Consider the following 14,648-nt stretch of genomic DNA (forward strand, 5'->3'; position numbering starts at 1 on the left):
CCAAAGCTTAGAAAGAAGTTATGACTGCAGAACAGTCATAATAAAGAAGAGCAGATGTTTGTGTCTGCTTGTTTCTGTGCGATACTTACCTTTAACCTTCCATTTTAGTCTTCTCTGTCTACGCTTGATGTCTTCCATTGAGTCGTAGTGGTTGATGAAAGGGGTGCTGGGATATGTCCCATTGAACATCCTCTGCCGTTTACATGTCTGAGGAAAACACAGAAAACACAGAAAAACACAAAAAAAAAAGAAATGATGTGGGACATCATTTAAACAAAAGTGGACAGAAACTCAAACGACACAGCAGAAACAGAGTTAACACGTCACAGATGAAACTGGATCCGGGAAAAACATTGTTGGCTAAAATATGGACAATCCTGAGAAATCTGGTGCAAGACTACAACTACCTTTGATTTGTGGTGCACCAGTAAATAAACATTTCCACATGTTCAATGCCTTGATCATTACCATTCTGGGCTTTATTGTGGCCAAAAGACCAGAAAAAGCAAGTTAAAGCGTAAATACCATAGACTGTATATAAAGATGGACGACATGACAGCTGCTCACAAGTGAAGCCAAAACATCTCGCTCGGCTCCTGGTGGCTGGCTGCGCTATAAGTCATAAAGCCTGTCCCGTCCATGTTAGTTGATATGGGCTGAATTAAAAATCAATGTACAGGTCAAATAATTTTTTCCCTGTCATTTAAGGTAGTTCTTATAACGCTGATGTACGTTGATGCCATAAAAAGCGGGTGTGAAGTCATGATTGACAGCTAAACCTAACCCACGACGGAGCAACTGTATGGGCGGGACAGCGACACGAAGGCTCTGGCTCCGATCACTACTGCGCAGACTCTGGCTCCAAATGACGCCAGCATGTGTATGTGGGGATATCTTGGCTTCACTTTTGTATAATGGGAGGAAGCTGAGACGCATCATCCATTGCTGTATAAATACCTACACATGTAACATGAAAGGCAGGTGAAGGAGAACCAGACAGAATGAGCTACTCACATGGCCGAAGTGTCCTTTACTGGAGCAGTTGTAGCAGTAGGAGGGGGTTCGACCCTGCTCTTCTCCACACTGCCGTACAGGAACACCTGACTTTGTCTAAGCACAGACAGAGAAAATTAAAGGAGCTTATTAATAATAAAAAAAAAACAATGGTTTTAAACCACAACAAAATAATATTCTCCCTATAAAAACATGGTGGTTTAACCTTCCATCTCCCTCTGCTCTGCCATCATTCCCTTGCTCTCTATTGAAACGAGCTGCTGTGTGTTGTACGGTGAATATGGGTGCCGATATAAACCAGTGATTACCAGGGCTACAGTTAGAGGCCTGTAATGACCCTGTATGATAAGTAACCGTTGGTGTGTCGGTGTGTCGGTGTGTCGATGTGTGTGTGTGTGTGTGTGTGTGTGTGTGTGTGTGTGTGTGTGTGTGTGTGTGTGTGTGTGTGTGTGTGTGTGTGTGTGTGTTGGACACAGGGTCCCGTCCCCTATGGGCCAGTGTTCTGAAAGCCTTCCATGCTCCAGCGCCCACAGCAAATATACGCTGATAAAGAGAGAGAGAGGAGACACAGGCACGGTGCATTTATTGCTAATGTTGCACACACACACACACACACACACACACCTAATACCATTCTCTAAAACACACACACACAACTTCACACTCATCTAAGGTGCCCCCTCCTTCCTCTCTCAACCCTGATTCCGAGATTACAAATAATTTGTGCCCCACGTTATTTAAGCATAGCTTAGCTAACCTCTCCTCCTTTTCTTCTCCTCTCCCTTCCCTCTCTCCACCGTACACACCCGTCCATCCCCACATCACGCCCCCCGACCCTCTCCCTCTCTCCCTCTTTTCCGCTTGAGTAGTTTTGCAGCAGAAAGGATGAATGCTATTAGAGCGTCGCGTCATTATCGGGTCAGGCCGGCCGGGCCCATCTCCATCACAAAGGCCAGGAGATCACAGACCTCTTGCAAGCACACACACACACACACACACACACACACACACACACACACACACACGCACCCTAAGGAGATCACAGTCCCCGTCTCGAGCCCCCCGACCTCCACCCTTCCTGCCCCTCTTCCCATTCATCTTTCATGTAAATTGGCTGTAGGTCTCCCTCTGTCTCTCCTGCCCTGACCTTGGGCTTGTGTTATCTCCACGTACTCTGATCCAGCACATAGACAGAATGAATGAAAGCATGAGAGAGGGGAAAAAAAGAAGAAGAAATGAAATGCCCTCCTATTCTCCCCTCAACCTGAGATGGTTGTCTGAAAACCTGCCGTGAATGTGTGCCTGTATGCATGTGCGGAGGAGGAGTTGTCTGCCTCATACAATATTAATTAACTGGATGAAGCTTCATCCCTCCCTCATTCCCACTCTCTGTTTTCATCCATCGCTTCCTATCAGGGGCATCAAAATTGCTAACAGGGTGAGGGCCTGAGGGATCGTATCAGTTTGGTGTCTCTTCTCTTTCTTTCTCAGGGGTTTGGAGAGGAATCCGAGAGAGTCAGGCTGTGCAGCGGAAGTCAATATGACACAGGCAGTATTTAAAATCTGCTTTGGGTATTGAATCTGCAACAAATTAATAGTAGTTATTTGTATTTCTATGTAAAAGCCAGAGGTAACATTTTGTGATCACGATGGAAAACTAACTAGCCTGACAAATCCAAACAGTTCACACAGAATTGTGATGGTAGTATTTGTCTGGGTCTTACATCAACATGAACTGTTCCTACGCCTCATTGATTCTGGTTTAAAACTGGAAAGACACAGCAACCATTTCTCCTTAACGAGTTACGGCACACATAAATGTGTATTTTGAGCTATAAACTAATGATATGACTGTGCTGTGGTGAAATACATCAATGCTGGTGTTACTCTTGACATTTCTTAATAAATATTTACAAATCTGCATTTCATAGGTTGAAAATGGCTCAATGTGCCATATACTGTTATAAATCAGCTCGAACCTACCAAGGCCTGCGCTACAGCCGACCTGTTGAGACCTTGGACCACTCAGAGATTCATCATCATCAACACAGTATTTTTAGCTATAGAGGGAGGGAGAGAGGGAGAGGGGGAGAGAAGGAGAGAGAGAGAGAGAGAGAGAGATCTGGAAAGACAGAAAAAGAGAGAGAGCAGAGAACCTGAGAACTCAAATTGACATGGTGAATTAATACAGCTCAGGACCAAAGTCCTCCACGACGCTAATGTCCACTTCCTGTGACTCAGGAGGGGAAAAATCCTCTTATTCAAAAGACAATCATGAGGCACACAGGTGCTTTATAGGTGCACTCTCAGTGTCCAGGGTACCGTCACTGAGCAACTCCTGCCTCACACAGTCACGCACCCTCTGCTCCCCCCCGGCCACTTTTTAGCATTCTTCAAAATTATGCAGTGGGTGGAGTTGGGGACAGACTTTGGGATGAAGTCACACTTTAAATGTCCACTGAAGTCCCTTTCTGATTAAATCTAAGAGGAACAGGCAAAGTCATCCATCACCCTCCCTTAATGTTTACAACACCCGATTTAAAAAGCTGTTGACACCATTAAGGAGGTTTGAAACATAACAAACTGCATGACCTGCTGATTGGTTTGGCTGATTGGAGATGGAGTGACTATTCATGGAAAGAAATGTAATGTTTGGTATGTAATGTTCCATTTGGCAGCCAGATTATTCTCAGCTGAAACGCTGAAAACATAACATGCAACGCATACTGACATATAAACAGACAACAAATAATGTTCTGTTTCTTAATAATGTTATTCTGCAGCTAAGATTTAGTCAAAGTGAATTTTGGTTGTAATGAAGTTGTTACCGTTAAATAAACCCTCTACTATACTACACACTGCTGTACTGTATACGTGGCAGGGCAACAGAAATAAGTTACATTAACCTTTAATGTTATTATGTCATTCTTTAATTTTATGCATAAGCATGGCTGTGTTATGGTCTTATAATTTATTTGATTATATTGGATTTAAATTGGAGAGGTGTGTTGTGTGTGTGTCGTTTATGAAAGAAATCAAATCATATATAATCTAATAGAAATGATTAATTACATCTCCATACGTCCTGCTTTACCAAAGGGCCTGAACCTCTCCATTCATAAAGTTGCTTAACAGACAATTGACAGCATTGGAGACTCCATTAAAACTGCCCGTCTGTGTTTAACTAACGGTCCTCTTGAGTGCACAGACAGCAGGAAAGATCAGAGTCTGATCCACTTCCTGCTGATAAGACATGAAGAGCTTCTGGAGCCGGTCAGAGACACGTTGCCGGTCAGACAAAAAGAGGACTGAAGCTGGAAGAACCGACAGTTTTGGATGTGTGTGTGTGTAGAGGAGGGTGTTTGAGAAGGTCCTCGGGGCTTCGCTACGTGGACACAGACAACCAGCCATCCGTGGCCTCTCATGCATACACACACAGACACATGAGCGCTTGCTCTCTGTCTCTCACACACACACGCACACACACTCACACTCTCTCTCACACACACACACACACACACACACTCTCTCTCACACACACACACACACACACACACACACACACACACACCAGTGTTTTCCCACAGTTGTCCCAACACATACACTGTGTCTCTCTAAGCCCCGCTCTCCTCTGCTCCTTGCCTTAGCTGCTGGTGGCAAAGCCGTGATAATCCTTTGGCCAACACAAAGCTCAGACTGTTACAGACTACAATCTGAAGGAACATACATACACACACACACACACACAGTTATCAAACACAATCCGAGAAGCAAACAGGCTTGTGTGTGTGTGTGTGCGCGTGTGTGTGTGTGTGAGGGGGTGGGATCTGAACAGTAACGGGTGGTGGAGGCGTGGGGGCCGGGGCCAGCGGCACTGTTTTGCATATGTTATTGCAGCGATGGGGAGAGGTTTGCATATGTTACTGGACCCACAGGGGACCAACTCTGCATGCTTTATCATAGAAAACAGCCTCACCACACAACACAAGACTACTGGGCTCATACCAAAGCAAACAGACCCTTGTGGTGCGTGCGTGTGTGTGCAACATGCCAGTATGTACATATTAGGTTAACACGGAGGGTTAATTAGACAGTTGTGAAATGGCTATGAGGAGAACCGCTTTTCAAGGAGAACACAAAGTATAACGACAGAACCACTAATCCATGTATTCTCATGTGGGAATTTTAATTGTGCAATTTCCAAAATTGTAAAGAATTTAATTATAGTGTTTACTCTCACTTATGAGCAGGGACAAGGAAATCAATCATTCTTCTGAGGCTTTTTAAGGTGGAGGTGTGCATGTGTGCAGTAAGGGAAGCTATGGAGGAGGGATGAAGAGGAGGAGGAGGAGGAGGAGGAGGAAGAGGAGGGGGTCTTCCAAATAACCAGATGTGATTCCTGCCCCCTTTGTGTCTGCCAGTTCACAAAGACTCAGACCGAAGCCGTAACCCTGCGCCCTGCGAGTCTCACACTCGCACACAGTGTAATTCCCAGAGGCTCTTCCTATCTCCTCCCGTCAGTCAGTCAATCAGTCTGAACACAATCAGTAGGAGTCCTGATTTTCTCTTTAGAGAGAGAAAATGCTCCTGGAATGTAACGATAATGTGATGCAGGGGTGAGCGGCGGTGGGGTTACCACCTCTGGAGGAAGCCCCCCCCCTTTGGGGAAGCGACTGGAGGTAATCTGGTCACACCGTGGAAGGCGGAACAGGGGATACAAGCTAATCTTTTCAAATCTAGGTCTAAGTTATTCGATCTATTCTCAGCACTCACTGCTGAGTTCAGAGGCTTATTTCCAATTGTTGCCTGAGTGAGGCCGTGTTTATGGAAATATATTATTCACTTTATTACCCCCAATTAGACACAACACATATGTACACATGAGAGGCAGAGATTTAGATGTAGCATATACAGATGGACTAAGTCTCTTATGCCCTGGTCAGGATGTTAAACCCTAATTTTACATCCAAGCCAACAAATCACACACAAACACACACTTCCAGCTCCCCTCCAACACACACACACACACAAACACAAACACACACAACAAAATCGACACCATCCAATAAGCAGGGAGGCACAAAGACCTGCAAAGCCTGCAAGACCTCTGATAACACTGCACCCGAGTGTGTGAGTGACTGTGTGAGCGTGTGTGTGCATTCCTATGGTTTTGCATGCACATTCAGTAATGTATGTGAAGACACCTGTACCGAAGACTTCCAATGAAGTGTCCCGGTCTTCCTGCAAATGCAGAGAGCTGCGTGCAAGGGTTTGACAAAGATCAGTGCACTGCCATCATTGATAAATTAATCAATGAGGGAAATATTCTACTGATTAATAGTTTGGTCTAACAACTGTCCAAATGAATTGCATAAAACGTCCATTGCAATTTCAAAAAGCCTGGGGGGAATGTCTTAAAATTGCTTGTTTTGTCCTAGATATTCAGTTTGCAATGATATAAAAAAAAGAGACAAACAGTAAATAATCAGAATTAAGAAGCTAGTACCAGCAATCGTGCGTTCTTGTGTGTCTGTTCTTTATTCTCTTTCGTGGTTTTATGTGTGTATTTTTGCTATGATGAGAGTGAGCCATTGAAAAATGAACTGAGTATGTTTTTGAGCCGAGTGTGTGGCTGTGAGAGCAAACATACTGTGTACAAGATATATGTTTTAACTGCTATTAACTGCCACACTCTGCACTGCACTTTTTCATGAACTGTGACCTAAATGACTTGAACCAGCAGGACTTCACTTTCTTTGCCCTGGTGGCTGCTAATTGTTAATAGAACTAGATTGAAAACATACAAAAGCCATTTCCTTTTTACAAATGTACCCTCCACTGCCTCCTGTGCCGTCAGTGTCTCAGTCTGAGGGGGAATAAAGAGTCGGGAGCCTTTTGACACGGCAGAGGTGAGAGGACGGGGGGAGTCTGTACAGTACAGTACAATGATGAGACAGCAAAAACAGCTCAGTGAATAGATGTGGATTTAAAGGATTTTTACAGAGCTGTGTTTGAATTGAACACATTCTTCTGGGAGGAAGAGGGGGGAGAGGTCAGCCAGACAGAGGGAAGGACAGAGCAAGAAGTAAAATAAAGGTCGAAACTTAAACCTGTGATTTCAAGTTCAGCAGTACGAACAGAAGGGTTAAGAGCAGTATTGCTCTTTAATGATTGAATTATGGGTTATTTGTGAGGTTTTGTCTCAAAAAATGGGTGGAGATGCGTATACGCCTTTACTAATATAAGTTTAGGTCTCAACACCCATTTATTCATCACAACAGACAGCCTTAATGACAAATATAGAGTTTAAACAGTTGCTTTTTTTCTCTTTCCTTTACCAATGTGTCTCCATCTACAGTGTATTTGTGACTACATGCATTACTTAATTTAACTTCTGTTTATATATTATGTGGTGTTAGTTGACTGTTGTGTTCTTTTTTTCAGCTGCAGTCTCCTTATTTGAGGTCTTCATATTGTCTTTTGCTGTGCCTGTACCACTAATGTGTGTTAATAGTGTGATTGTACAGTAATGTCGCTTATACTTATTGAAAAAAAAAAAGCATCTATGCAGCTGTCTCATTACCAACTCTTCTTTTGTTCTATATGGAAAAGACAACTTTCTGACTGAGGAGGATTTGTGGTTGAAATATTGTCATGTCCATGTATAATAAAAGAATAATTGGAAATAAAACCGCAGTGTGAAGGATTTTTTGTCTTTTTGTGCAAATAATTTACATGTAAACGATTTATGAATGTTCACATCCCCCCTGATGATTGATTTATACAAATAGCTCCTCACTATAAATCCAAAGCGACTGCCAATTTAATCAGTCACTTGGCGTAAATTTTACCATTGATGTCAACCTGAAAAGGGACAGAGGGATGAAACTTGTGTAAACCAACATAGAAACCAAGAACTTCAGTGTGCGCACTCCATTTCTCTACCCAGTGTGACGCAAACATCCTGCAGATGTACAGATACAACACAACACAACAAGTAAATTCCACCAGGAGTAAAGCTGATTAAAAACTCTTCCTCTTTTCACCGAGTGATCGTAGTGCAGTTTTCTGTTTGACCACTGAGGGGCACTCTAACACAGCATGCTGGAAAAGGACCTGTGGCCCATTTCACCTGCTGAAGTCAGACTGTTTGAGGTAAAAAAAAAAAAAAAAAAAAAAAAAAAGATGCAGTCTGTCTTAGCTATTGACTTGTACTTAACACAAAAACATCATAAGCAAACAAATTCTTTCAAATATGAGTCTGCAGAGAGAAAAACACTTTTCAACCTCACCCAGAGAAGGACTATAGTCTGTGATTAATGACTGAAGACGGGTATTTATATCTTCAGCTGACTGCACTTGGAGTTCTTCACTTTAAAAGACGAAGGTTATATCTTGTTTATATGACATCAGAAATGTAACTAAAGGTACTTTCTTGTATGACAGTCTTCTCCTGCAGTTCACCAAGAACCATTATTAATCAGCAAAGGCAAACAATGAACCTGGAACACAATGTACCAGACAGACTCACAGAGATCGCCTCCACAAAGAGCTGAGCGCTTAACGATTAAATTCACTACAGGACTAACATGATTTCTGTAAAGACCCAAATTGTTTCCTGTTGACTGATACATAATTCCTTATATAAAATATTATCCCATAATGCTTTTCATACTTGTTTGAGAGCAAAAATGAATCCAGTTACCCAAATTCATACAGCACGTTTCATATACAAAATAAAACACAACTCTAATATTCCTAAAAAATATAGTTAATCATATCATTTCTGTGTAAATTGAAAGCTGAAAAATGTCTCAAGCGTGCTACAGACACTATGCTCTGATTCATGTTCTATGTTGTTCCTTAAAACTGTAAAGTATGTCCCCCCCTTGAGCCAAATGCAAACAAATACATATTAACATGCTAATACTACACATCACTCTGAACATCCAGTATGTATTTCAGGAAATAAATCAAAGATTTAAATTTCACCTACAGGACAGTACTGTTTGTTTTTAACTGTGTGTTGTACGGTGTCCTTGAGTGCCTTGAAAGGCGCCTATAAATAAAATGTATTATTATCATTAGAACAATTTCACTAAAACAACTTGAATCTAACAACGATGCAGTGTATATCCTGCAGCATACTTCTAGATGAACATCTGCCTCTTTAAAATTAAAGAAAAAGTTAAGAGTTAATGAAGTGAAGTAAGTAAGTGAGTAAATGTAATATCACTCAAAGGATTTGCATAAGTGCGTTCAGTGTGGACGCACTGGACAGTATCGACAGTGAAAAGGAGTTTGACTAAATTTAAGTTGTGTTACATGATGACTACTTGCAAATGTCATATCTGTGAGCAATTATTTAGTTCAACCAACAAAAGTGGAAGAAAAAGAAATTAGGCATTTCAACTGAACAGACGTATGATGCATTATGAGCTTTAATTTCAAACTAAAGAGGCCTACCTTGTTAAAAAGTCATTTCTATTTTTGTTCTAAAGAAATGTAAATGTATGTTCTTTCCTGAAAAGAAGAGGATTTTAAAGGGCAAAACGTCCTAACCTTGGGCTAACAAAGGCGTGTGTGAATCGAGCATACAGCAAAGACCCTTGTGGAGAAAGACGGTGAGACAAAAAGGTATAAAAAGGTACAACATACTAAATGGAAAGGGAGAAAAAAAGGGCAGTCAGGTGAGAACTCCACATGGAGTTTAAGGAAAGGAGTTAAAACGGCTTAATTTCTGTGTTGAACAAAAAGGTCACAGACTGTTTTTTCACAGGCAGCCCGAGAGACACTGACACACACAAACGCACACACACGCCTGTCCCTGAGGAAAAGATCGATACCCACACTGATACCGCTGCAGGGAAGAGAATCCGCTTAATGCGCACTCCCTCACACACACACGTGCACACACCACCGTGGGCAGAGGTGCCGATCAATAAACACACACGTACAGGTGTCACCACTACTATCTAAAGAGAGGCCAATCAATGCTCACACACAGATATACCTGTACCAATCAGCGGCTGTGTGCTCGGATTCACTCTGCTTGCTCTCTCCTGTCTCTTCACCGTTTTTGATACACTCACCCCTCCTCATTTCACTCTTGCGCTCTCTCCTCCCATCCTTGTGAATCTCTTACAACAACACACCTCTCTCCCCCGCTCTCCAGCTATCTCTGTCCTCCCCTCTCCGTCTCTGGTCCATACAGAGTACATTTCTCCCATGTAGGTGAATCATGTTAAATCTCATGTCACACGGCCCCCTCTCGCTCCACTACACCACACACAGCTACAAAAAAGGCACTTGGGACTTAATTATTGATAGTTAGTATAGTTAGTATTGATTTTAATTTTTAAAACGCCACGCCCACATTCAGAGTTTTAAAAATGAAAACATCCTTGTTGGTTGAAGAGAGAGCCTACACTTCCTCCAGCAGCCATAGGGTGGCGCTCTGGTCTTAAACTAGCACAGGAGGGTCCTGACTACACTAACAGGAGGAAAAAGTCAGTGACTTGTGTGTGTTGTATGTAAAAATGCACACATTTATGCGTGATCTTAACATGCATTAATGCAGCCCGTGTAAGGAAAGCAGGTCGCTCAACTTGCACCGTCTTTGCTGCCTTTCTCGATCGTCTCTTCTCTCTATCTATTCCCACTTTGTTTCACTCTTCCCATTTTCCTGTCTTCTATTACTGTGTGTCACTCTCTCTGTCCTCTGCCATTAGACCCAAATGTGTCTTCTCTCTCTTTCCTGTGTTGTTGGCTGGTTGTGATAAGAAGTGATTATTTTTGTCTTTTCATCCTTTGCCAAAAATCTCGCCCAAAAACACCACGTCTGTTGAGATGAATCAGTGCGTGGCTTACCGAAAATGACAGAATCGACAAGAAATTAATCACCAATTTTAGTAATGTATTAATTGTTTAAATCCAGCAAAAAGAATGTGAATCGTTCGCTGATTTCAGCTTCAGAATGTGCTGCTTTTCTCTGCTGTTTTTCACTGAATACCTTTGGGCTTTGGACTGTTTGCTGGACAACACAGCCAATCTGCAGGTGCCACCTTGGGCATTGGGATCTTGAGATGGGTATTTTTCTGAAAACAATTAATCGATTAATCTAAAACATTTCTGACATATTCCTTGTTATTGAAAATAATTGTTAGGTGCAGTCCTGTGCTCCACGTCTGTGTCAGTTCACATCTTTGGCGCACTTGTCGTATTCCTGTTATTAATTGTCTTAATATAAAAAAAAAAAAAAACACAAACATTTTCAATGTTGTCTAACAGTGTTTAAGAACGTAAACATTTTTAGCTTTCTGTTAATTAACATAGTATTTTGGTGATTTGGAGTTAAGCCATTGCTTCTCTTTACAATCTCCATTTTGCACCAACACTCAGCAATCAGGAGAACGCCAGAGCAGAGGAGGTGTGATGCAATGAAGTGAGTAAGAGGTGCAGGCGAGATCACAGCCGTGCTCCGATAACAAAAACGACTCAACCATACAACCATCTCAAGACTGAAAGTAGCAAGTTCACACCTGTTCTTTCGGGCTTGTTGAGGGGCATTCTGGGAAATGAAGGAAAACGCTTACAGAAACATGTACTCCCGAAAAATGCATCCCGAATGCATTGACCATCATACTATGATATTTAGGTGTGTTTTTTCTATGATATTTTGCATGAACATTATGTAGTGAGAAAGATAAGAGGGGTCTGCAGGAAAAGGAGTGACCCCACGCTGTAAAGCTGTATGCAAAAAAAGAAGTAAAACCAATGTGACTGTGGGTGTGAGAGTGGGTGAGTGAAAGAGAAAGAGAGGAAGAGTTGTTGAAGTAAATCTGCTCTTTGAGGCAAATCTTTCTGTAAATATTACTGTTGTATAAAAATGTCTTCAAAGTCATATGACACAGGCAAGATGAAAATGTTGTGGATAGCTTTTTACTCCATTTACCGCTCTATATATGTTTGTCTCTGTGTGTGTGTGTGTGTGTGTGAGTCAGTATCTTACTTTCTCAGTAAATACCCCAGGGCTTTGTGGTCTATACTGTGTGGTTTGGAGGAGTTTGTTAGTTGAGGGCCAGGTGCAGGCAGACAACACATACATTCACGGTAGATAAACCGACCCAGCACACACACACACACACACACACACACACACACACACACACACACACACGAAGGATAAATGGACCCAGTAGCAGGGAGGTCTGACAGAATGCCTTTTCACACCTGGCTGAGCCCAGCGGAAGGTGACAGAGTCACATCTCCCAAAGCAAACACGTGCGCGTACACACACACACACACACACACACACACACACACACACACACACACACACACACACACACACACACACACACACACACACACACACACACACACTTCTCACACATTGGGGAGTTCAGGGTCATAAGCAGCATCATGAATAAAATGAGGCTGTCTTAAACAGAAGGAGCCCTGTGTATGCATGTGTGTAGGTGTGTTTGTGTGTGCGAGTGTGTGTTTGTGTCTGTGCGAGCCCCTAACCCCCATGCCAGTTTGGATCTGTAACGACCTTCTGTTCCCAGTGCTTAAATGGCTTAAATACTTCAATTAGACCTGGGTCACAATCCTCCACCCGTTAAAGCACGTCGTCACACACAAACACACACACGGAAACACACAAAATAGGTGGTTTCATCATCTTAGAACAATACGAATTTTCACTGATTTTTTTACCAGTATTTTCCCCTCATCGTTCAAAGCAAAACTCCACAGTAAAACGTATAACATCCCCTGCCACCATGTGAGCAACAATTAAACTCAACTCCCATCCTCTCCGCCAGTGTATCCACTGGAACTTCTCTGTCCTCTTCCTCCTCCTCCTCCTTGTCCCTTCTTCCTCCTCCTCCCTCTGCCTCTCCCGCCGTGCAACCCTAGCGCTAACGATGCTGCCTTTTCATTAGACAGCCCCTGCTAATTAATCTCCATAGAGGAGAGTGACAGACCTCCCCCAACACACACACACACACACACACACACACACACACACACACACACACAAACAAACACATACACAAAGTGCACACCAAGATATATGCAAACACACACTCTTCTTCCCTCTCTCTCTCTCACTCCCTTGTCCCGAGTGGCGTTGGCAGCCCATTTCATGCTTTATCACGTCTTTTAATTGACAAACAAGCTGCTCTTTTCTCTTAGGCTGAGGTCTATATCACCCCCTCGCTCAGATGCGCACACACAGACACACACTAACCAACACAAACAATCACACACACATAAGGAGCCAAGAAAACTAGTTATCTTTTCAGATTTCGGATACACACACAAACACACACACACACACAAATAAGGAAATGCATCCCTGCTGACATATGGCCCATGTGACTGTCACACAGTTTTCTACTCTTTGACATATTGTTTCTGCGCGCACACACACACACACACACACACACACACACACACACGGATGTCACATGTGCACTTCAGTTGAAAATGAACTTAAAAAAAAGTAGAGGTTCCCATCACTCTCTGCACTCCCTTAATCTTTTCAGATGTTTTTCCCACCATGGTTCACTCATCTGCTACAGGGCAAGGTCAATACCAATCACAACTGACTTATTGATTCTGAGTGATTATGTGATACCATTGCCTTCACGAAGCTCATGGAAAATACTTTCTTTTTGGTGGCTTTTTGAAACATCCATATGCTAAACTACAAACGCCCTGGCTCTTGTGACAATGCTAAAATCCCTGTCAATGTTCGGTTGATTTTGATAGACAAAGAAAGATGAGTGCATAACACGTGAGGAGAGATTGAAGTGAGGGTCAACAAATGAAACCCTGATGTTATCAGTAGTTAGAGTTTAACCCCACCGCGAATGTGGACCACATTCTGTAGATTAAAACACTGAGTGAATAATGAAAATAAAATCTCCCTTGCAGTGAATAAATTAACATTGTTTGATAAACTATTGATGAAGGCGTATTTCTTATGGCAAGGTTTAAAATATTTCTATTCTGATGAGGAACGTTCTGCATGAGAAAGATTTAAGAATCGTCTCCGGCTATAAGTGGGCCAGGGCGAGTGTGCTGCTGGCTTATTCACCCCCTCCACCACCACCACCAACACCACCACCTTGTTCTTTTACATCTCTCTGCTTTTAATTGGGACTCCAAGCAGAACTACCACGTCCACTGGGATTTCACCAAATGTGACACAGGTTGAGCATAAACTGTACGCACGTAAAACGAGAACTGTTTGTAATGTGACTGTCACATAAAAGCTGAGGTGACCCTGCATAACACAAGAAGAATTTTTTTCACCTTTTTAGACCTTTTAGATCTTTTGTCATGCTAAATACTTGATTTATTGTGGAGTCTGGCTTGTTTGAACCCTGGTATTCATCATAAAGGGGTGAAGTCTCTCTATCAGCTTTAAGAGTTGATCCCCATTTGAAGAGTTGTACAGCCGCTGTTGTTAATTTTGGTTGAATGAGTCAGTGTCATCCATTCAACTATAGAGATGGGTGTATGGGGCTTCTGCTCCTATTGTCTAGTTAACTTGTGGAGGTTAATACTGACTTGTTACTTGAAACATGTCTAGCTCAAACCATTGTCTTGTGTTTTAGCGT

General features: G+C 42.5%; 1 protein-coding gene across 1 annotated transcript in view; it reads right to left on the minus strand.

Moving 5' to 3' along the window:
• Nucleotides 1–14,648, minus strand: part of zcchc7 (zinc finger, CCHC domain containing 7) — a 50,906-nt gene that overhangs the window by 2,593 nt on the left and 33,665 nt on the right. The window contains exons 8-9 of the mRNA XM_070828225.1: nt 1,015–1,110; nt 90–207 (exon numbers count right to left, since the gene is read on the minus strand). Coding sequence (XP_070684326.1) covers nt 90–207; nt 1,015–1,110 — 214 coding nt within the window. The remainder of the gene's footprint in view (nt 1–89; nt 208–1,014; nt 1,111–14,648) is intronic.

Source organism: Pempheris klunzingeri, chromosome 3, assembly GCF_042242105.1.
Source record: "Pempheris klunzingeri isolate RE-2024b chromosome 3, fPemKlu1.hap1, whole genome shotgun sequence".
Taxonomy (NCBI): Eukaryota; Metazoa; Chordata; class Actinopteri; order Acropomatiformes; family Pempheridae; genus Pempheris; species Pempheris klunzingeri.